Here is a 24,490-nt window from a genome sequence, read left to right as displayed (position 1 = left end):
TCTTCCCGGACCGGGGCACGAATCCGTGTCCCCTGCATCGGCAGGCAGACTCTCAATCACTGCGCCACCAGGGAAGCCCAGTATGTCATTTTTAATCAAATTTATGGGCACAGAGTTGTTCATGGCATTCTTTTATTATTCTTTTAATTTCCATGGCATCTGTAGTGATGTGCCCTCATTTATTTTTAGTAACTTGTGTCTTCTCTCTTTTTTTCTTAGTTAGTCTGGCTGGAGGCTTATCAATTTTGTTGATCTTTTCAAAGAACCAGCTTTTGGTTTTGTTAATTTTCTCTATTGATTTCCTGTTTTCAATTTCATTGATTTCTGCTTTAATTGATATTATTTAGTTCCTTCTTTGGATTTAATTTTCTCTTCATTTCTTAGTTTCCTAAGGTGAACACTTAGATTACTGATTTTAATATACACATTCGATATAATAAATTTCCTTGCTTTCACTGCACCCCACAAATTTTGATAAATTGTATTTCCATCAAGTTCAAAATATTTTAAAATTTCTCTTCAGATTTCTTCTTTGACTCATGTGTTATTTAGAAGAGTGCTGTTTAATCTCCAAGTATTTTGGGATTTTTCCAGCTATCTTTCTGTTACTGATCTCTAGTTTGATTCCACTGTGATCTGACAGCAGACATGTTATGATTTCTAGTCTTTAAAATTTGTTAAGGTGGTATTTATGGTCCAGAATGTAGTCTATCTTGGTGAATGTTCCATGTGAGCTTGAGAAGAATGCGTAGGCTATTGTTGTTGGATGAAGTAGGGCATAAGATGTCCATTATATACAGTGGATTGATGGTGTTGCTGAGTTCAACTATGCCCTTATGGATTTTCTGCCTGCTGGATTTGTCCATTTCTGATAGAGCGGTGTTAAAGTCTCCAGTTATAATAGTGGATTCATCTATTCTTCCTTGCAGTTCTATCAGTGTTTGCCTGACACTTTAGGAGTATGCACATTAAGAATTGTTATGTCCTCTTGGAGTATTTACCCCTTCATCATTATGTAATGCCCCTTTTAACCCTGGTAACTTTCCTGAACTGTTCTGAAGTCTGCTCTGTCTGAAATTTATATAGCTACTCTTACTTTCTTTTGACTAGTGTTAACATGGTATATCTTTCTCCAAACCTTTACTGTTAATCTATACATTTCTTTATATTTAAAGTGGGTTTCTTGAGACAACCATATTTGGGTTTGTTTTTTGATCCACTCTGACAATCTCTGTCTTTTAATTGGAATATTTAGACCATTGACGTTTAAGGTGATCATTGATATGGTTGGATTACTATCTACCATACTTGTTGTTATTTTCTATTTGTTGCCCTTTTTCTTTTTCCTATTTTGTCTTTCACATTTTTTCTGACTTTCATGGTTTTAATTGAACACTTTATATGATGCTATTTTCTCTCCTTTCTTAGCATATCAATGATACTTCTTTTAAAAAAATTTTTTTAGTGGTTGCCCTAGAGTTTGCAATATATGTTTACAGTGAATCCAGGTCCACTTTCAAATAAGCACTACACAGGTAGCTCAAGCATGTTATAATAACAAAATATTCCTAATTATTCCCTCTCATCCCTTGTATCATTGCTGTCATTCATTTCATATATATATATATATATATATATATATAAAATATATATATGCCCATATATACACATAAGCACATATTATTGAACACATTGTTGCCATTATTATTTTGAACAAACTGTTATCCATTAGATCAATTAAGAATAAGAGAAGGGCTTCCCTGGTGGTGCAGTGGTTGGGAATCTGCCTGCCAATGCAGGGGACATGGGTTCGAGCCCTGGTCTGGGAAGATCCCACATGCCGCGGAGCAACTAGGCCCGTGAGCCACAACTACTGAGCCTGCGCGTCTGGAGCCTGTGCTCCGCAACGGGAGAGGCCGCAACAGTGAGAGAGAGGCCTGCGCACCGCGATGAAGAGTGGCCCCCGCTCGCCGTAACTGGAGAAAGCCCTCACACAGAAACGAAGACCCAACACAGCCAAAAATAAATAAATAAATTTATATTAAAAAATAAAAAAAAGAATAAGAGAAAGAAAAATTTTAATTTTACCTTCATTTATTCATTCTCCAATGCTCTTCCTTTCTTGTGTAGATCGAGTTTCTGACCAATATAATTTTCCTTCTCTCTGTAGAATCTCTCTTTTTTGTTGTTTTAAATATTTATTTATTTATTTGGTTGCACCAGGTCTTAGTTGCAGCAGGTGGGCTCCTTAGTTGTGGCATTCAAACTCTTAGTTGCGGCACTCAAACTCTTAGTTGCGGCATGCATGTGGGATCTAGTTCCCTGATCAGGGATCGAACCCAGGCCCCCTGCATTGGGAGCACAGAGTCTTATCCACTGCACCACCAAGGAAGTCCCTAGAATTTCTTTTAACATTTCCTACAAGACAGGTCTACTAGCAACAAATTCCCCCAATTTTTGTTTGTCTGAGAAATTCTTTGTTTCTCCTTCACTTATAAAGGAAAAGTTTCCAGGATACATAATTCTAGGTTGTTGATTTTTCTCTATCAACACTTTAAATATTTCACTCCACTTTCTTCTTGCTTGTATGGTTTCTGAGGAGAAGTTGGACATAATTCTTATCTTTGCTCCTCTATTGGTAAAGAGTTTTTTTCCTCCAGCTTCTTTCCAGATATTTTCTTTATTGTTGATTTTCTGAAATTTGAACATATGTCTAGGTGTAGTTTTTTTGGCATTTATCCTGCTCAGTATTCTCTGAGTTTCCTGGATCTATTGTTTGGTGTCTGACATCAATTTGGGAGAAAATTCTCAATCATTATTGCTTCAAATATTTCTTTTCTCTTTCTCCTTCTGGATTCCTATTACAAATAGGTTACAGCTCTGTAGTTATCCCACAATTCTTGGGATTTTTTTTTTTTTTTTTTTTTTTTTTTTTTATGCGTTACGCGGGCCGCTCACTGTTGTGGCCTCTCCCGTTGCGGAGGACAGGCTCCGGACGCGCAGGCTCAGCGGCCATGGCTCATGGGCCCAGCCGCTCCGCGGCATGTGGGATCTTCCCAGACCGGGGCACGAACCCGTGTCCCCTGCATCGGCAGGCGGACTCTCAACCACTGCGCCACCAGGGAAGCCCCGGGATTTTTTTTTTTAATTAATTTATTTATTTTGGGCTGCGTTGGGTCTTCGTTTCTGTGTGAGGGCTTTCTCTGGTTGTGGCAAGCAGGGGCCACTCCTCATCGCGGTGCGCGGGCCTCTCACTATTGGGGCCTCTCTTGTTGCGGAGCACAGGCTCCAGACACGCAGGCTCAGTAGTTGTGGCTGGGATATTCTTTTCTGTTCCTTTCAATCTTTTTTCTCTTATCTTTTTAGTCTAGGGAGTTCCCATTGTCATATCATCAAGGTCAGAGATTATTTTCTCAGCTGTGTCTAATCTACTAATGGGCCCATCAAAGGCATTCTTCATTCTGTTACAAGTGTATTTTATCTCGAGCATTTCTTTTTGATTCTTTATTAGAATTTCCATTTCTCTGCTTACATTATCCATCTGTTATTGCATGTTATCTACTTTTGGGTATTTCTCTCCCCTAGGTAAGTTAGGCTCTGTTAAAACCCTAGCAGGCTAGGCTCTGGTATAATAGTTTCTTCCGAGGGCAGGCGTTGTTCAGAAGAACAGGTGCTCTGGTGTATTTCAAAAATGGCTCACTTTCCCCTCCCCTACCTAAAGCATGAGGGGATTTTTCTCTAATATTCAGTGTGGACCTGGTAGAGCCTGTGAAGGTAAAGCTCACAGAAGGTGGGAGCCTCCTATGACTAGGTCCCCTTGGAGCTTCTAACTCTCAGACTTGTCCACACGAAGCTTCCAGCAACTTGTCAATTACAGTTCACGTTTTCTTACCCAGGCACTGGTACCCTCAGATATTTCTGCTTATCTCCACGGCTGTTTTTGACTTTGACAATGAAAAGGGAGAGGGCCTTTCTCAGGTATGGGTCAAAATTCCTGAAACTTGTGACGAAGTCAAGGGAGGAAGGGTGGGGCCTGGAAGGACCCAGACACAGGAAAGGTTGGTTCTGATGGGAAGGGCAGCTGCAGGGAGGGGCAGGGAAGCCGGGGGCAGAGGTAAGTGAAAGGAGAGCTGAAGTCTCCTGCATCCTCCAAACGTTTGCCAGATTGTTCTCTTCCTTTCCACCCCACAGGAGGTACAGATAAAAGCAGAGATGACCCCTCTTCAGAGCACTGATCTAAAGTGGCCTGCCTGTCACTCTCTCTCATCTACCTGTAGCTCTTCTCACTGTTTAGGACCATCTGGTATATTTCTTTGTTAGGGCTCATTGTCCATCTCCCAACACTAGAGCAGGCATTCTGTGGAGCAGGGCCCTTGCTGCTCCAGCCTCAGTACACAGAGCAATGTCTGGCCCACAGCAAATGTTTTTTGAATGACTGAGAGGCCAGAGGCTAAGAACCAGGTCCCCTTCTTACCCTGGTGCCCTCTAGACTCCACTCATGGAGGAGATGAGTTTCTGGCTGGACAGGCTCCAAGCCAGGTCCCTCCCCCGGGCAGCCTTGCCAGATTGGCTGGCCGTCTGAGCACTCACCAGCGATGATGACCGCAAAGTCAGTCTCCACGTCACAGGCAATGACGTCCCCATTTCGTATGTGCCTCTTCACGGCCTCCATGACTTTGCCCATCCCAAGCTCGTTGCCTCCATCACCGACCCCTAGAGGGAAGGGAACTGAGTCAGGGCACAGGATCAGGCAAAATGTGGCATGGTTATGGGACAGAGCAGCCCCTTCACACGTGCCTCAGGGTGGGGAAAGGGGTTGGCTCTGGATACATTTTCACACTACCAGGAGATGCTGGACTTCTTCAGGTATTCTAGAAACTTCTCCAGTTAAAAAGGAGTCCAGGTTTGGAACTCAGCAGAGTGTGGCCGTGTCCACCGTTGGGTCACATTCTCCAGTCACAGATGGGGCACCAGGTCCACGAGAGATGGTGGCACCCAGGACTTCCTCTCCTTGCCAGTAGCTCCGGCTCAGGGAGGGGCCACAAGGCCCTGAGTCTCATTACTGTGACCAGACAGCATTCCATTGGCAGAAGGGAACGGGTATAGGTTTGTTAAAGTCAATTCTGTAATTTAAAGCCTTCTGTTTCAAGTATGTGAAATGTATGTGTGTCATTTTAGTTAATTTTAATCTACACCAGATAGGCGCCTGGTTAATATGTGAAGCAGCATAATGAGGAATTCACACCCCAGGGGTGGCCTGTTAGCATTTGAAAGAGACCACAGAATAAAGGCCAATCTGCTAGGCACAAGAAGGTCTGTTAACTATTCTAGCATAATAAATGCTAGAATAAGTAAATGTCAGAAATTTTCTTTTTTTTTAATTTAATTTTATTTATTTATTTTTGGCTATGTTGGGTCTTCGTTGCTGGGCGTGGGCTTTCTCTAGTTGCAGCGAGCGGGGGCTACTCTCCGTTGTGGTGTGTGGGCTTCTCATCGCGGTGGCTTCTCTTGTGGAGCACAGGCTCTAGGCACGCGGGCTTCCGTAGTTGTGGCAAGTGGGCTCAGTAGTTGTGGCTCGTGGGCTCTAGAGCACAGGCTCAGTAGTTGTGGCACACGGGGTTAGTTGCTCCGCGGCATGTGGGATCTTCCCGGACCAGGGCTCAAACCCGTGTCCCCTGCATTGGCAGGTGGATTCTTAACCACTGCGCCACCAAGGAAGCCCTGTCAGATATTATTTAATTCATTGGTGAAATAAACGGTGTTCAAGAGAGGTGAACTTGTTAGAAGTAATTACCAGGTAACTCCACCCTTGTAGGAACAAGATGAAAAAAACTCTAACACGCCCTGCAGCCTATACCCTTTGAGGTGGCCCCCTAGGAACACCCTTTCGTCCTGCGTTCAAGTGTTTCTGGAGGAGTCTGTAGACTAGAGGTCAGCTGAATCTGCCTCTGGAAGATGGTTGCAGCTGCTTCAAGGGGATTATCCCAGTGCCCCAAGGACAGAGGGCTGGGCCCCTCAAGCCTACAGAATTGTTGTATGACTGTGTTTGTGTCTATTTCTACAAATACGTGGAAGAATTCCACCAGAGGCAAGCATTCATTGCGTGATGGTGGAGAGGGGCCTGGAGCTGACTCACCTTGGGCATCAGAGACCTGGTCTCGGCCAAAAGAATGCGATGATTGTGGATGACCAGATGCCCTAGGTCCTCACCCTGAGGATTTTTCTCAGAACAGTTTTCTAGATCCATGACAGTCCACTGAATGAAAGAAAAGAACAACACCTAGCACTGATATCTTGTCTATTTCTGTCTCTGCCCTTTAACATTTTATGAAGTTCATCTTGTTCGCTCCTCAGGTGTGTCCCGTCTGTGGACTTGACCTCACTTTACAGAGTCTCTGAGAGGGGCGGGACCTGGGTAGTGAGTGGAACATGGGTGTCTTGATTCTCAGTTGAGTGTGATTCCCTGACAAGGCAGCTGCCTGTGGAACTGAGGAACAGGGGTGTTGATGGAGCAAAGGAGGGAAAGGAGGGTTTGGGGGGTAACTGTTGAGCAGGGGGCTGGTCAGCCACAGGAGGGGCTCAGGCTCCTGAGGCCAAGAGAAGGGTCCAGGGGTCCAAAAAGGGGGCAGCTTGAAAGCACAGCCAGCTCCACCTGCTTCCTCTGGGATCTTGCGGGCATCGTTAGGGGGAAGAGCACAGATCGGGGGTCCATTCAGTGGGGGAAGAGTGTTTGCTCTACAGCTTCTTTGGACCCTGCTGGCCCGTGCGGACACAGAAAGCCCTTTCGCTCTATCCTGGGAGGCCTCCCCAGCCCAGAGAGGCAGGAAGCATAAGCCAGCCGCACTGGGGGCACCACACCCAAGGCCTCTTCTGGGAAAGACCAGGGCGATTTGCAGAAATTTTCTACTCAGCCAGGAAGGCTTTCATTGTCTCATCAAAACCCCAAAAGCCAAAGGCAACTAATGGGCCTGGGAAACATTCTGAAGTGTTTGAATGGACAGAAAAAGTAAATATGGAACACGACAAACGTGCCTTCATTTCTCCATGCTCTGGTTCCCACCCCAGGGGAGGAATGCTGGCGTCCCAGTCACATCAAGCCTTTCAGAAATTCATAAAGGCAACACGGTCCCACGAAAAGCATAGTCGGTAGGGCCCTGGGAGTCTGGACTCTACTCCTAATTACCTCCCTAGGCCTCACCTTCGGAAACTATACCTGCCTTACCTGCAGGTTTTAAGAGAGGCTTAAACAATACAACGATTGTAAAACCTCTTTGAGTACCATACATTTCTATACAGACGTGAATGATCCCATTATTAGCAATCAAAATGTCACACTGATCATACATTCAAGATACATTTAAAAACGAATAGACTTCATAAGTGGTACGGAATACATATGGTACATTCACCCTGTATGACCAAAATAATATACCATGGCTTGAGCTTATTATTGTCATTATTTTTTTATTAGTTTTGATGTTTTAGAGTTGGACAAATAGAATTTGCTCAGTTAAGCGTCATTTCCCTTTCCTGCTCGTGGGAACACTGGATTTCTAAATGTCAGCATCATTGTCTATACCGACCAGAATAAACAAAGACCAACTCTGAAGTGGAAAACAATGGTCCCGTATAACTCTTTTCTGTCATGTGTTCAACAGTCAATAAAAAAGGCCTTTAGTGCTGACACGTTCTTGTCGCCTTCTCAGTGCCCCTTGCTTACCAGCTGATGAAATTCCAGGAGTCTTCTGCACTGCAGGGAAAAGACCATCGATGGCGTCCACCAAGTGCTTGGCGTTCCTCTTCCCTGCGTTGTAGTAATTGCCATCGGCAGCCCCTCCCGTGCGCTCGATCGCCACCAGATGGTCAAACCTGCCAGGGGTGAGGGCACAGGGTCCTTATGGAGAGCCAGGTGCCTGGCTGCCTCATGCCTTCCTGTGTTTGTGCGAAGGACCCTTCCGTCTTCGTTTCCTTCTTTCCTACAGAACTTGGTTGAAAATCCACTCTGTGCCAGAGCCTGTGCTGGGCGTTGGTCTCTCAGATCATTTTAAGAAACAGTATCAGGGCTTCCCTGGTGGCGCAGTGGTTGAGAGTCCGCCTGTCGATGCAGGGGACACAGGTTCGTGCCCCGGTCCGGGAGGATCCCACATACCGCAGAGCGGCTGGGCCCGTGAGCCGTGGCCGCTGAGCCTGTGCGTCCGGAGCCTGTGCTCCGCAGCGGGAGAGGCCACAACAGTGAGAGGCCCGCGTACGCAAAAAAAAAAAAAAAAAAAAAAAAGAAACAGTATCAGAATCTTTAGCAGCATATTAGAGACAGAGGCTGTGAGAGCAGGAAGGCCAATGGTCAGGGTCACCGTGGTAGATGCTGCTGGTGCCCCGCCCAGGTCTCTGTTAACCAGAGGGGCACCAGCACCCAGTGGGTTCAGTGTTGGCTGCTACTGGCCCACTGCTGCCCTATCCCAGGATCTTGTTCGCTTTACAGACACAAAACAGACTAAAAAGGAATTGAAATAGAAGACAAATGACTCTAACACAAGATAAACTTATTTAGACAGCAGGAGATAGAGAAAGGGCACGGATAGGGTGATGGTAAGAAGGTGGGTTGCGGAATCAGACTGTGTACAGTTCCAGGTCCTGATGCTGCTGGCCTTGGGCGAGTCCCTTAAACCCTCTAGCCCTCATTTTCTGCATCTGTCAGATGTCCTAACAACAGTACGTGTCTCATACTGTGTCGAAAGGCTTAAGTGAGAAAATGCACAAGGGACACTTAGCACAGACCTCCACACCTACTCAGGGCTCGGTAAGGGTTACTGGTGTGGCTGCTATCATGATTAGGAGGAATACTGTTTTGAAAATCTAATTTAAGAACATGAAAATTGCTCTTTTATATCTCTCTAAATCCCCCCAAGATGGAGTTCTTTAAAATCTTAACTCTGCTATGGAAAACTATACGGTAGTTACTCAAAATATTTAAAATAGGATTACCATATGATCCAACAATTCTGCTTCTGGGAATAGACCCAAAAGAATTGAAAGCTGGGTTCCAAAGAGGTCTTTATGCAACCATGTTCATAGTGGCATTATTCACATTAGGTAGAAGGTGGAAGCAACCGGTCCATTGATGGATGAACAAGGAAGCAAAATGTGGTCTGTACATACAAGGAAATATTATTCAGCCTTAGAGAGGAGGGAAATTCTGACACCTTATAACATGCGTGAACTTTGAGGGTATTTTGCTAAGTGAAATAAGCCTGTCACAAAAGGACAAACACTGTATGATTTCACTTATATGGGATACTAGAGTAGTCAAATTCTTAGAGACAGGAAGTAGGACAGTGGTTGCCAGGGGCTAGGGAGACGGTGCGGGGATGGGGAGTTATTATTTAATGGGGACAGAGCTCCATTTGGGAAGATGAAAAATTTAGAGAGATGGATGGTGGTGATAGTTGCACAGCTATGTGAATATACCTTATTACCACTGACCTGCACGCTAAAAAATGGTTAAATGGTAAAATTTATGTTGTGCATGTTTTACCACAATATCACAAAAGAACGCTTCACTCTGAATGCTTTTGCTGTCCATGTTTTTTTTTTAATTAATTAATTTATTTATCTTTGGCTGCGTTGGGTCTTCGTTGCTGCACGCGGGCTTTCTCTAGTTGCGGCGAGTGGGCTTCTCACTGCGGTGGCTTCTCTTGTTGCGGAGCATGGGCTCTAGGCGCACGGGCTTCAGTAGTTGTGGCACACGGGCTCAGTAGTTGTGGCGCATGGGCTTAGTTGCTCTGCGGCATGTGGGATCCTCCCGGACCAGGGCTTGAACCCGTGTCCCCTGCATTGGCAGGCAGATTCTTAACCACTGCCCCACCAGGGAAGCCCTGCTGTACATGTTTTAAAAATCAAAATCTACGTGCCTGTCCATGTCCTTTAGTTGTGCTAGAAGGTGGTGCACCTTGTATGCTTGGATGGCAGGCCATGGAGTAGGTGTTAGAATGTGGTCCTGAGGCTACATGCCCAATGCAGGAAAAGGCAATCACTTTTTCTGAGAAGCGGAACCAGGAAGTGGAAAAAGCTTTGACGCTGAATTTCCTCTAGACGTATATCAATGGCGATGAAAAGGCAGTTCAGAGCAAGAGCTCCAGTTGAGATGAATACATCCTCTGGTCTGGACTTTTCCCCCAGGGGAACTCTTTACATACCTTGTGACGGTGGATTGATTGCTTTAGGCCGTAAGGGTCCATTGAGCTACAGCGGGAAGTAATCCAGTCCTGGGAGGCCTACGCCTTGGGAAGAGTTAATGCATCTTCTCCAAAGACAGCGGAATCCTCTCCCCGCACAGTCAGATCTGGCTCACCCGCCTCCACGGAGCAAACAGAGCAATACCTGTGTTATCTGGCATCAACGGTCCCACCCGAGAGAATTTTCTAGTTTCTCCCCGAGTTGCCAGAGCTTTGTTTGTATGCCAACCTTTTGGAGAAACAAACGTTTCTAATATGTGCCACACACGTTCTGGCAGCTTTAAATAGCATGTCGGATCCCCCATCAAACTTTTCCTTGTTGACTCAGGGTCCTCATTATAAGTGCCAGATTCTGCTGGGAGCTGCAGGGCAGCTACACCCTCCAGGCCTCTTAAAGCAGTGTTTTAACATTTGAAGTGGATACTTGGTAGGGGTTGTGAAATAAACATTATTTTTTAAAAAAACATCTTTCTTGGAGTATAATTGCTTTACAATGGTGTATTTCTGCTTATGTGAAATAAACTTATTAGGCCAGGTCGGCATTTTCTGAAAAGTGGACTAGAACAGGATACAACAGGATAGGATAGGATAGGATAGGATAGGATAGGATAGAATAGAAAATATCAGGGTATATTGAACATAGCAAGAGTAAATATTGTTTTTTGAAATTTCTGTTTTAGTTATGTGTATGTGTGTACTGGTTTGCAATGCAAAATGTATTACTGTGGATTGTTGTCAAAAAAGTTTGCAAAACACTCTTAAAAGTTACAAGATCTGAAATACTTCCCTACATATAATTAAGAAGTATTTTTCAAAAATGTTTGACCACAGCACACAGTAAAAAATACACACATACATACACACAGTTTCTATACAAGAAATACAATGATATTTCTATTTCTATTTCATTTTCCAAAGATGCTGGTCACCCCCCACTGAAATTATTTCACTTCTCTTTAATGGGTTGTAACCGAGTTTGAGAAACTGCTAGTTTTTGTTTATTTTATAATTTTCCGATCTTCTCCCTCTGTCAGGAAGACATGCCATCTCTCGGGGACTTGCTACTTCCAGAAATCCTCTGCAAAGGCCCCAGACACCTTGAAACCCCCTAGCCTCACTGGTGAGTCTGGCCCATCAGGACACTGGACTCCTGGCTCTGTCCTCTCTGGGGGACTGAGGTGTGCAGAAATGCTGTTGTCAAAGTTAACAGCACGTGGGCTGTTACATGTCACCCACTTAAACTGGGATGGGACACACATACCTGGGTGACTTGGGGTTCCCGTCTCTGCATAGAAATGCCTGAGCAGCTTCCGCCGATCCGCCTTGGTAAGTTAATATTGGAATCTGCCTCTTCAGAACACCTTGAAAATAAAGGCAAAGGGTGGAGCCATCAGCCCTAGTGCTGCGTTTGGGGAATTCATTTTGGCTTTTCAAAAGCTTCTTTGGAAAGTATCCATTAGTTACCATTATTGAATGACATCTACCTGTAGAATACTTTGCTAGGTAAGCCAAGACCTAGACACAGAGGATACTGAAGTTTACTTTCAGTCCTGAGTAAACCCTAGAGCTGGCCAGCATTGGAGTGGAATCGGGCTAGTGTCACCAGTCTTGTGGGTGAGCAAATATGCTGCACACAGATGCCCGCAGTACCATATGACCAGAGCCCTATCCTGGCCCACTGCCATCGTGAGTGCTGGGGACATGGTTAGGTGCCCTTGGTGACAGTGAGCCAGCTCTCTGCTAAGCATGTGACATGCAGACTCTCAACTTTCACAACAACTATGTGTGATAAGAACCATTATTTCCCCATTTTACAGAGGAGGAAAACTGAGGCTCAGAGATGTTAAATAACTTGGGCAAAGCCAAGTAGGTAGATTGGTGTCGTGACTAGTTTCCAGCTTAAGTTCTCATCTGCTCCCCAACCCCACCCCCCTTGACTATCTTCAGGGAAGTTCAAGAAAACAGAGGAAAAATCCCAGAGTCTGGGCCTTGAGTTAATTACTGGCATCAAGTAATTTCCAAAGTGAATTTGACTCTTAAAAATAGCACACTTTCGGGCTTCCCTTGTGGCGCAGTGGTTGAGAGTCCGCCTGCCGATGCAGGGGACACGGGTTCGTGCCCCGGTCTGGGAGGCTCCCACATGCTGCGGAGCGGCTGGGCCCGTGAGCCATGGTCGCTGAGCCTGAGCGTCCGGAGACTGTGCTCCGCGACGGGAGAGGCCACAACAGTGAGAGGCCCGCGTACCGCAAAAAAATAAAATAAAATAAAAAGCACACTTTCTAATTATAATAATAATACATATTATTGTAGAATATGTGGAACACACACACAAATCCCATAATAAAATAAAATTGATTTGGTTTCCATTAACTAAACCCCCTCAGAGCCGTTTGAGGTAGAATCTTTGCATATTCGCTGGCCCAGGATGAAGTCTTATCCAGCGGCTAACAGAGGGCCTGGGACAGGGATGGTGGACCCAGTACTCACGGTCCCGCTGGTTCTGCAGGAGCTCCTGGACTGCTCTGTGGCCCAGCAGCAGTATCAAGGGGCGGTTGGGGGAGCTTTGGTTACCCCCATAAGCTCCATCATCAGCCCCTCACCCCCTCACATAAAGCCAACCCAAATAAGCACCTTGTCTATGTTAAAACCATACGGCCTTGAGACAGCTGCTTCCCACCCCAGCCTCCCCATGTTGTCACCGCAAGCCCTTTGGGAGCTGTCGCGGCCACCCCAGTGGGTCGATGGGGCGAGCTGAGGGCAAGGAGCCAGATCACTGTCAGAGATCCTGAAGTGCCCGTACCGGGGCTCTCCCAGCCCCCCTTCTCCAGTTCCACACCCCGCCTAGGGGGAAAGACAAGTGGAGGGCAGTCGTCCATCAAGGGATACCCATGAGGCACAATCTATGTGTGACGTGACACCCCAGGGAATGGGGGGCAGTCACGACAGGTCGAAAGACCCAGTCCCTCTGTGTGCTGTGAGGGACAGACTGTTGGCCCCGCAAGGGGGTTGAATAGAACCAAACAACAATTCCTGGCTGTGTGACCTTGGGCAAGCCACGGGACTTCTCTGAGCTTTGGCTTCCCCCTCTGCAGAATGGGGGTAATCAGGCCCTCTCCCAGGATTGCTGTGGATGCAATGGTGTGATGTTTGCCAAGCACCAAGCTGGGGGCCTGGCACAAAGCAGGTGCTGTGTAAAGCCTGGCTCTTTATTTCTTTGAAATTGGATTGAGGATACAGGATACTAGTAAGACGGGGCAGCAGGGAGCCACACAGGTTGGGGAACATAGCATATCTCCAAGGGGGGCACACAGAGAGAAAGAAGCCCAGGCGAGGAAGGTCGGGACGAGAGGAGACCCTGCACCTAAGCTATAAAGAACCAATTTATCAATTTATCTTCAAGACAGGGAATCAATGACGGAGCTTTCTTCTTTAAACATTTCCCAGGCTTCACTTACAAAAGAAGAACTGAAATCATTGTCATTAAAAGGCCAAATTGCTTCTACTTTCTTCGTCCACATGTAATGAAAGTTCTGCAAAATCTAATACAGTGAATTCCAAATTCCAAGCCACTGTGTGGGCAAGACCCAGTTCTGAGCTGAGGTCCAGCATGGAGCCGGCGGTCAGGTGAACAGGAGGGCAGAGCGACTTCTGGGAAAGTGGGCAGCAAAAAACACCCAGCAGGGCGTGGCCAGATGGAAGAGACTGCCGGCCTATGAAGCAGTGGGCACAGCTGGCTGTTCCTTCTCCTTGGTGACAGCACGGTTCTTGGTTTTCCTCCTTCCTCAGTGCTGATCCTTCTTGGACGAAGGATCCTGCTCTTCCCCTTGACCTCTGGGCGTGGAGCGTCCCAGGGCACAATCTGGGTCCTTCTCTCTGTCTCAACTTATTCCCTCCATGATGTCATCCAGTGTCTTGACTTTGAGGCCATCATGTGCCAACTGTTCTCCAGTTCTTCTTTCCAGCCCAGACGGCTCTCCTGTACTCGACTCGTGGATCTGATGGCCTGCTGTCTTCCCCACCTGCACGTCTAATAGGCACCCACACTTCCAGTTATCCAGGCTCAAATCTGCACTCTTATAAATTTTTTCAAATTGTAATTGTGGCAAAACACACCTAACGTAAAATTTACCATCTTATCCATCTTTAAGAATACCGTTCTCTGGCATTAAGCACATTCATATCATTGTGCAAGTATCCCCACCATCCATCCCCAGAACTACGGGTCTCTCACTGTTGTGGCCTCTCCCGTTGTGGAGCACAGGCTCCGGACGTGCAAGGCTCAGCGGCCATGGCTCACGGGCCCAGCCGCTCCACGGCATGTGGGATCTTCCCAGACCGGGGCACGAACCCGTGTCCCCTGCATCGGCAGGCGGACTCTCAACCACTGCGCCACCAGGGAAGCCCCCGGGGGATCCTTTAAAACCTAACCGTGACCTCTGTCCTCCATCCAGCTCCTCTTCTCCTTACCTGCTCCAGGTTGGTCAGCTGGCTGCTGTCCTGTCTTAAGCCTGCCGGGCCCCCACTCCACCTCATGGCCATTGTCACAGCCAGGGACACTCTTCCCGCAGCCAGTCCAGGCCTCACTCTTGCACCTGCTTCAAGCCTTGCTCACATGGCACCCTGTCCAGGAGGTCTTCCCTGACCCTCTTGTTTAAGAGGGCAGCCCACCCCTGCATGCCCCCCTCACGCCTGGCCTGTCAGTCCCCGTTCCCTGGGTCCCGGGCCACTCTATTCCATAATGTATCACCTTCTAACACACTACACACGTATTGTATTATTTTCCTATGCTGTTTACCGTCTCCATTACTCCACGAGGGCAGGATGGCTGTCAGTCTGGTTCACCGATGGATCCCAAGAGCCTTAAATAGCGCCTGGCACATATTAGGTACTCAATACACACTCATCGTGTGAAATGGGTTTTGTATGTCCAGACACAGCCTTTTCACAACTTCTAACGTGGCAGGCGCTTTAGGATATGCCTTCCTGAGGTGGAAGCCCTTTTCAGAGGCTAAGAAGACAAAAGTACTTCTCTGAAGAATGCATTTTGAGGGACACAGAGAGACAGGCAGTCGGAAGCGCGGTAGGCTCCCGGCTGATGTCTGAGTGACACCCACAGAACGACGAGAGATGAGTAGCAGCTGTTCACCCTGCACCCTAGGCTGGTCCTGACACACTGACAGCAGCGTCCCAGGCTCGCACGGTCAGCACTCTCGGCTCTGATGCCCATCTGGGTGTTCCGGGAACCTGGGAAGTGTGGGGCATCCTGCCCACTTGGGCTCTGTGGGACACGGCTGTCTAAGTCTCTCCACCACCCTATTCTCGACCACTCTACCCTCAACTCGGGGGTCCAGGCCTGTCCCGGGTGGCTCAGTGTCCTCTGCAGGTCACCCCTGCCTCTCACGGGGGGAAGCATGTGCACAGGTGGGATCACGGGGCCTGGTGGACCCGGCTTCAAATTCCAGCTCATCATCCCCACCTGGTTAAATCACCTGGCCCTCTCAGAGCCTCAGTCTCTTCATCCATAAAATGGGGATAATGCTGTTGCTATCACAGAGTTGTTCTGAGTGTTAAGGAAAACGCCCCGTGTCAGGTGCCTAGCACTGTGCCTGGGCACCCGGAGGAAGTCCCACAAACGCTGACTCCCTCCACCCTCCGCCCATGAAGCCTCATCTGGCTAAAGGGACTCCCCTCCTCTCACTGCTCACCTCGCTGTACAGCCTCGTCAACAAGCTTCTTGTGCAAGTTCAAGGCTCTCTGGTCGACGACCATGGAGACCCCCTTCTCCCAGGCCTGCGGGAAGCCGCGGCTCCCGGCGGGCCGTCCGTCTCTTCCGGAGGCTCGTGGTTGAGATGCGCGGGGAAGCCGGTGGTGCGGAGCATGGAGCGGACGTGGGACGGAGGCAGGAAGGCCCGCAGCAGCTTGCCTGGATGGAGCAGGTGCCCGAGACCCCGGCTGCCTAAAATTAGGCAAAAACAAAATTAAATCACAAAATCACATAACTGTGTTCCAAGTAGCATCTTATGGGGACAGTAGCTTGTTTTTTTGTTCGTTTGTTTGTTTTTGTTTCAGAAGTGGATTTGAAGGTGTGGCAGACCCCTCCCGGGCCAGTCGAGAAGGGTCACTGGGTAAGGGGCCCACCAGCCTCTCTTTCAGTTAAGTGTGGCCTCGAGACCAGGTCCTCTCCATGTGACAATCGAAGAGCAGTGGAAAGAGAGTGGGAGTGGTGATGTGGCCTCCCCCTGGCCTGGTCGTACACCTCCAGGCTCTACTCCAAGCTCTTCCCTTCCTGGGAGCTGGGCTGTTGACAGCCAGCGCCCCCTGGGGGTCTCACGTTGGGATGCGGAGCTGCTGGGTCCCTGAGTGACCGCGAGGGAGCAGATCGCCTTCCTGCAGAGCTAGAACACTCACCCTGGAGGACCCGCCCTGGACTGTTGTGTGAGAGAGGCAACATTTCTGCTGTATGTATTGGAGCAAAGCCTCTTGGGGGTCATTTGTTAGAGCAGTTTAGCAAGCTCTAACCAATACAGGGAATACAGAAGGAGGAAGGGAAACAGGGCTGTCTTAGCTGGGGATTCCCCCAAAGCAGACCCTAAGACAAGGGCTTGGGGGCAGGTATTTCAGGGGAGAGGGAGCCCAGGAAAGAAGTCAGAAGAGGGAGGAGGTGAAAAGCCACGAAAGGATGTGTGAGTGAGCAGGTTAACTCCAAAGGCAACGGCGGCTCAATCCTGCTTGAGATCCTCTAAGAAACCGAGCAGTAACCCCTGGGGACTGTCCTGCCAGAGGACAGGGAGACTGAGCCGTATGCACCAGCTCTGCCCCCTACTGGGTGAAGGCTGCCCGTCGGGGCGTTGACTCCCCGGCACTTCTGGGCCGCACCTGCTCTCCTGGAGAAACAGAGAGACCCGAGGCCCAGGTGGGAAGCTGATGTGCTGGGAACCGCCCACTGCAGCTGCAGTGAACCCGGGGGTGGGGGTGGGGGGGTGGCCGGGCACCAGCTACATCTTACAGATGCCACCGTGGCTGCCAAGCCAGTCCCAGAAGGCTGCACAGCCTCCGGACTCCCATCACATACCATTGTGCCTCCGTCCATGCTCAGGCCACCTCGGGGCGTATCTGTGCCGTGGAAGAGGGGGGGATGTGACTTGGAACTCCCACCCCAGCTGCGGCTGAAACGAGAGGGGGACCTAAGGGACGCGGGTGGCGTCAACTTGCATTCGAGGTACCTGGACAACGTGGAGGGACACAGGGTGTGGATTCTGGTTATGGAGGAACAGCTCCAGATTCAGCATCTGGAAACATACATTCAAGTCCAGGCATTGGCACATCACAGCTGTGTGACCTTGGCCTTGTCCCTTGATTGCTCTGAACATCAGTTTTCCTACATGGAGCTGGAGGTGGTCCAGGTGGAGGAAGGCTGTGAGGCAAGGGCCCCTCACGTACTGCCCGTGGGAGTGGAAACGGGAACATTTGTCTGGAGGGTGATTTGTACCTTAGATTTGTACACTCCCCTGGAGCCAGCAATTCACTTCTAGGAATTTATCCTAATAAAGTGATCATGGGTATGTACACAAATATAGTCATAAGGATGTTCAGTGCCTCATTGTTTGTGGTGTCAAATAATAGGCTATTAATAAAATGGTAGAACATTCATAAAATAGAATTCTATGTAAACACTATAAAGGACGTTGTGGTGATATTTAATGATATAGAAGGATGTTCACAATACATTTAAAAGGGAAAGAAGCAAGTCCTAAAATAGTATCACAGTATTATTCCAATATATATATTGGAATATACATATATACGTGTGTATATATATATATATATATATATATATATATACATTCAATCTTATAGGTTCAAGACTGAAGAAAAAGACTTTAAGGGCAAACATAAAACTGTTAATCATGGTTAATTGTGATGGGATCCTGGTAATTTTTATTGCCTCTTTCATGTTTTCTGATGTTTCTACAATAAACGTGAATTACTGTTGATAAGTGGGGAGAAGAATAACAACATCTTAAAAGAAAAAAATTGGAATGTAACCTATTTAATAGGATGTGGTGCATAGAGAGAAGAGGGGAGAGAGACCTTTGTCAACTTGAAAGCCGTCCATCCATCTGTGATGATGTTATTATTAGCACAAACATTACCATTATAAACCTGCATTTCTTCATCTTCTCCAGGCACCTCAAACGCCAGCCATGTGAGGTCTTCTCAAAAATGACTGAGTGGCTCTATTATTATGCTCCGTGACTGGTGTTCAATATATGGCCATCAGTCTTATACCTGCTTATTTAATACAGTGGGAATCAGAAGCCTCTGTTGTTCTTGAGGGTTAAAGACGTTCCTTGATAAACAATGTTGGCACCTCTGGACAGTCATAAATCTGCCTATCCCCCGAGCCTCGTGCTTCAAGCCTTGACACAGAGTTCACCCAAGCACTGAGGGTATTGCTGTGGACGACCTCCCAGATCATTTTGATTAAGCAAAGGGAGCACCGTGTCTGCAGTAAATTTACTTCCCAGTTACTTTTTTATCTGAGCTAATGGCAGAGCTAATAATACATCTTCCCATATGACGCTTGTACTGAGCAGGAGAGCCGTCAGCCTGGGTAAGAATGTTTGTGAGACAGAAAGTATTGCAGAATTTTAAAAAATATTCACCACGGAGACCGGCTATGTCAGAGACTCTGTGTATACACAGCCACGACTCGATGTATGTGTGTGTCCTGAAAGGTGTGTCTGTAATGAGCAGATATCCCAAATTTACTCTGTGTTTGCATGTAAAGGAAACTGTTTTCTGCAGCATGAATGAATGAATGAGTGAATGAACGAACAGACAAGCACCTTTCAGCAAACCTCGTCCTAACTGGAACCAGCAGACCCCTACTGGACCCCAGCAGCCCTGTCTCATGTCTAGAAAGTCAGTGGCTCTCAAACCACAGAAGGGCTATCCTCTGAGACGCCAAATACAATATACATGTCGGCTGCAAACTGTTGTGAGGTTGTCTCTGCAGGGTCCTGCCCCACCAAGGATCCGCCAAGGAGGAGCAATCCAACACCCCCTCATGTCTCCGCTGCCCGGTGCACAAAATCTAGTCTACGCCCAACCCCAGGCAATGGCACAAAAGAAGACGATCAGAGACATTATTACGGAATGACGGATGACATTGGTTAAACAGTGGCAGTTGACTACCTAGAAACCATTCCTCTCCCTTTTTCTTCCCTACTCAACCCCAATTTAGTTCTGGATGGGAACGTGCCCACCTCCCAAACTCCCTCGTACGTTTAGTGTTGAAAATTTGGGGGGAAAAATGAAGAAAAAAAATCACCCGCAATCACGCTATCCAGAGATCATCACCGTTAGTATTTTGGTGCATTTACTTTTTTCCGGATTCATACACAGTATTAGCATTAAAAAAAAGCATACTGTAGATACAGTTGGCATGCTGCTTTTTCCCCTGAACATTCATCAGTGATGAACTTCTCCAGGTCCTTGAGGTGTGACTGCTTGGTTTCTTACCTGGGTCGATGGCAATTATCATCTCCAGTTCTCTGACCTTCTGAGCGACTGAAGCTGACGCCATGCTGCAGTGCAAAGGATCCTGGGAAATGTGATGGACCTCTGGCATTCCCTCAAGGGTGAGACATCTGGCTGGAGCCACTGTACCCTTCAGGTCAGTCATAACTGTGCAACCCGGTGCGCTGGTGAAAGCCAGTGGCATCTCTAAGGCACACAACAGGAGGGTCTGAGCCCAGCCCACTTCATCAAACCCTGTCCATGCCCATCTAGCCCACCGTTAATGGGAAAGATGGCACCCATGCCTTGACTTAGCCAACGGCACTCCTTAACCATTTGTTGGCACCAGGTCAGGACAAGCTGGCTTACGACTAAATCAAGTTCCACATTAACGGGGGCCCCTGATTTTTAGGAAGGTGAAGATGGGTTGAGTGTGGGCAAAGAAGTGAGGTACCCACAGCTACAGTTGGGGCTCTAGGAGTTTCCATCAATGCAATCCCGTGGATATCAGAAAGTACTTACTAAACACTTGCAACGCATCAAGCCATCTTGCTTTACTTTGCAGCAGTTGTTAGATCTGCTAACAAATAGTTCTCTCTGAACATAGCTTCTATTTTTCTCATGTCCCGTATATTTTGCTTTGGTTTATGCTAATTTTTTCTCCCCCACTAGATTCTGGGCAACAGATGCACTGTAGCATGGTTACTAAGACATGACTTTGCATGGGGAACACACTTGAGCACGAGATGTGACTTTATCCTCTCTAACCCTGTTTCCTCAACTGTAAAATAATGAAAATGCCTCATCTGGTTGTTGTCAGAAGTGAACTGGAAAATGCACATAAAAGTGTTCGGCAAAGTGCCTGGTCCAGTGTAAGCCCTCGGTATAAGTGATGGTTTGCATTCTTGAACCAGGTGCCATATATTATCCATTCTCATGTCCTTGTGCCTGGCCTGTTAGGTGCTTAATCCTCACCATAACTTAATTTAGACCTTCTGCTTTCTTCAGTGTCATTATGTACTGAAGTGTCATAATGTACAATGTACAATTATGTACATTGAGTACTTTAACCCCACTCAGCTGTATATTCCCAGAGAAGACGGACCATTGCTTATCCATCTCACAAGTGCACACAATAAGTGCTCAATAAATGTAGACATGAATTGAGTAAGTAACAACGTCTTGGATTTCACAGGAAACTGTAAAATTTCTCAGATCTAACGGAAAGCCAAAGTCAGCCAACACTTCAGAAGGAAAACCTACTGACAGATGCGTCAAGCATTCTAACTTAACTTTCAGCTGTGATAAAAAGTGGAAGAACTAAGGATTTCGATGAATGCAATTGTTTTTCTGTGTTTGGGGCAGAACCTAAAATTTGTCACTCTAAAGCCATCACACACTAGAACAGTCAGCTCGAAGTGTGACATGGCGTTTTGGCCCATCTGTTGTGAGATGTGCAGCAATTAATCTATTGCGAATAGAAGTTTAAATATTGAGGTTTGAGCATGATTTTTATAAATTAGAAAGATTCAAGGTGGTCCCTGACCAATGATGTCATTTGTTCTCATTTACAATCAAACATGCTATCACAAGTCACAACTGAAGGGCTATCGTGTGCTGGGATCCCAGCCGCAGTGAGAGCTCTTCTGCAGGGCATCCCCCTGGCAGGGGACAGGAGAGGGCTGAGACCATCGTGCTGGAGGATATTTACTGTGGGTGTGTGGATGTGTGTACACACGTGAGCACACACACACTTGTAAATGACCACAAGCTCCCTGAGAACTGCATCTTGTCTCCTGCAGCATTTTATTCCTAAGATCTGGGCACAGAGTAGGCTCCCAATACATTTGTGTGAATAAACGACTAGAATCCCCTGGATCTTGGTGTTTATGCCCTATCACCGTATTAGAGATAATCTTCCCCTATCATGAGGCCATTCTAATAGCTAAGCGTCCGTGAATGCTTTAAAAATAAATTGAAAGTAGCACTAAATTCTATGATTTGTAGTGCAAGCCGGGCTGACCTGGCTAGAATCTTCCTCTCTCTACAACAATGGGCTGCAACAGTTATTTTTAACGTTTCTGTCATATCCTTACCTTACCGTGTGCTAGTTAGGGGGCCCTCGTGTGTCGCTTCAGTGTAATATCACCCTTGGCCTTTGAAAAAAATGGACCGACAGTATTGCTTTCGAACACCCGGCAAATACCACGTGAAATGCTTTGCTTAATTGAGTTGCTTGCCTTCACCTTTGCTTTCAAAGCCCCACTAACCTCCAAGATGTCTCAAAATAGCAAGCAAAACTGGCACCTCTGTTAGATTGGACTGTGAGCCTTCCGCTGATAGAAATATATTCAATCAAAACATATTTGAGCTGAAAGACAAGCTGCTCTGGTGAGACCCAGCACTGGGATGAAAAGAAAGCAGTCAGAGGGATCTTTGCTGTGGTCTATAGGCCTGTGTTTTATGACTTTATTCCTTAAGTCATTGCACCATAAGCCTATGCATTCAGGAACTGGAAACCCACCCAATTCCCTCCTAGGTCAGAGTAACAGCCCCCTTAAGCCCAGACGTACTGCAGGCGCGGACACCTTCGAGACTGGTCAGCTGAGAAGGCCAGAACACTGGAACATGCCCTAGCTGACACACCACAGGCTCCCCGTGGTCAGGTTTGGAAAGATCTTTGATACCCAACAGTTCTGCAGATGGAAGAAGAAAGTGAATTCCACTGGGTCCTGCACTAGCTGGCACTATCTGATTTGAACATGTTGAGTAGTTTATGGTTCTTTCTCCAAGAGCAACTCTAGTCACAGAACCACTGTAAATTGGAGAAGTCCAGGGAGGACACCAGGAATCCAGACTTGACCAACCTGGAATACTTGCTGACTTCTAGTGCATTTTGAGGGGCATAGTTTCAGAGCACGGAATCTTAAATGCGTGGTGTGATTGCTGGAGGAGACTAGGGGGCATTTAGTCCAACACTGTCATCATACAGATTGCGATTCTGAGTTTATCTTGGTGCAGACCGAGTCACATAACCTAGACAGAAACTCTGTTGTTTGACGACCAACAGCATCCCTACCCCTGGCCGGATATCAGAGCGCTCACGAAGACAGCAAAGATGGATGTATTGGGTTCAATTCATCCCACTAATGATAAAACTGCCGACACTCTGCTTTGGGTGGTCCTGAGACCATCTTTCTGTGAGGGAGGTGACAGGTGCTGACAGAAGGCCGGGCTTTGTCTGATTTTGTTTGTTAAGCAGCTGAGTGAGTTCAATTACTCTGAACTCTGACTCTCACCCAAGACCCAATCCCAAGCTCTCATCAGGCCCTCTGAGAGCCTCCAAGAGGCCTGGGAAGCTTCCACGCTTGGATCTGCTCACTTGCCATCAGATTGAGTTAATACACTGGGGATCAATGGCTTTCGGCTCAAGTTAACATTTGGAAGGAAGCCGCCCCCTGCCCAGATATGCCACTGAACAATAGCCTAGATTAGTGGTTACTATGATTTCAAATTTCAAGGCAAATAGCTCTGCTGACATCCTCCACCACCTGCTTCCCCAACCCCCGGTTCACTTGAAGTTCACAGGGACCAATGGATGAGGCTGGCTATTCTGCCAAGGGCATCACCTTCAAACCTGAAGGGCACCTGCAAACCCAGCCCTGGTGCTACTGCAGGAATCTGGGTCTTGTCCAGGGCCTTAACCCCCAGGACCGCTGGGAAAGATGAGGACACGTCAGGGGAACTCAGGAACACAGCAAGTTCCCGTCTTCTCAGGCAGAAGTCCACGTGCAGCTGTCAGAATCATGAACGAGAGTGGACACTGACCTGGGTCACCAGTGTGAACCGGTTGTCCATATGCTCACCCCCCACGGAGCAACAGGCCTGCACCAGCTGTTCCAGTTTGTCCTTGGGAACGGGCCTCACTGTGACCACCAGAGGGCAGCAAAAGCCAGCAATGGTGGCACAAGGCACCTCTGTCTGCCAAGAAATCAAGTGAAATAATGTTAAAAAATAGAATAAGCACAGATGAAAGCCCTCAGAACCAAGAGTTCAAAGCAGCTCAGTGAAGGAGGAGGTCCAAGTAGTCATCATAAAAATATAGCTTCTACTTTTTTTTTTTTTGTGGTATGCGGGCCTCTCACTGTGGTGGCCTCTCCCGTCGCGGAGCACAGGCTCTGGACGTGCAAAGCTCAGCGGCCATGGCTCACGGGCCCAGCCGCTCCGCGGCGTGTGGGATCTTCCCGGACCGGGGCACGAACCCATGTCCCCTGCAGCGGCAGGCAGACTCTCAACCACTGCGCCACCAGGGAAGCCCCCTAGCTTCTACTTTTACGTGACATAAAGATGAGGAAGATGGCTGGTAATTATTGGTCTAAAACAGGGAATCTTAATTTTGTACTCATCCTGGACCCCTTTGGAAGTCTGGTGCAGCTACGGACCTGCGTCGAAGTAGTATTTTTAACTGTGTAAAAGGGAATGCCTAGGGTTACAAAGGAAACCAATTATGCTGCAAATGCAGTTAGCAAATTATGAAAAAACTATGATACGGTGATAGGTATGCTTCTTCATTAGCAACTCAAGCAAGGAACAAGATGGGAGACCTACCCTTGGAATTCTGAAGTAGTGATCAACATACGGGATATTTCTGAGATGTCAGGAAGGACTGCAGTGTGACATGGGCATGTCTGTGACTTCTTTGGGCAGCCACCAAATCACAGGGGCTGCTGACGTGG

At 47.4% G+C, this 24,490-nt stretch overlaps 1 protein-coding gene across 1 annotated transcript in view; it reads right to left on the bottom strand.

Moving 5' to 3' along the window:
• The window catches only part of DGLUCY (D-glutamate cyclase), a 50,855-nt gene that overhangs the window by 17,416 nt on the left and 8,949 nt on the right, over nucleotides 1-24,490 (bottom strand). Inside the window, 9 exon segments of the mRNA XM_032617409.1 lie at nucleotides 4,591-4,713; nucleotides 7,721-7,869; nucleotides 11,494-11,593; nucleotides 15,938-16,036; nucleotides 16,039-16,188; nucleotides 19,758-19,961; nucleotides 22,328-22,450; nucleotides 23,583-23,610; nucleotides 23,613-23,735. Coding sequence (XP_032473300.1) covers nucleotides 4,591-4,713; nucleotides 7,721-7,869; nucleotides 11,494-11,593; nucleotides 15,938-16,036; nucleotides 16,039-16,188; nucleotides 19,758-19,961; nucleotides 22,328-22,450; nucleotides 23,583-23,610; nucleotides 23,613-23,735 — 1,099 coding nt within the window.

This window comes from Phocoena sinus, chromosome 2 (assembly GCF_008692025.1).
Source record: "Phocoena sinus isolate mPhoSin1 chromosome 2, mPhoSin1.pri, whole genome shotgun sequence".
Taxonomy (NCBI): domain Eukaryota; kingdom Metazoa; phylum Chordata; class Mammalia; order Artiodactyla; family Phocoenidae; genus Phocoena; species Phocoena sinus.
The sequence above is the reverse complement of the archived record's forward strand: the minus strand, read 5'-3'. Positions and strand labels throughout refer to the sequence as shown.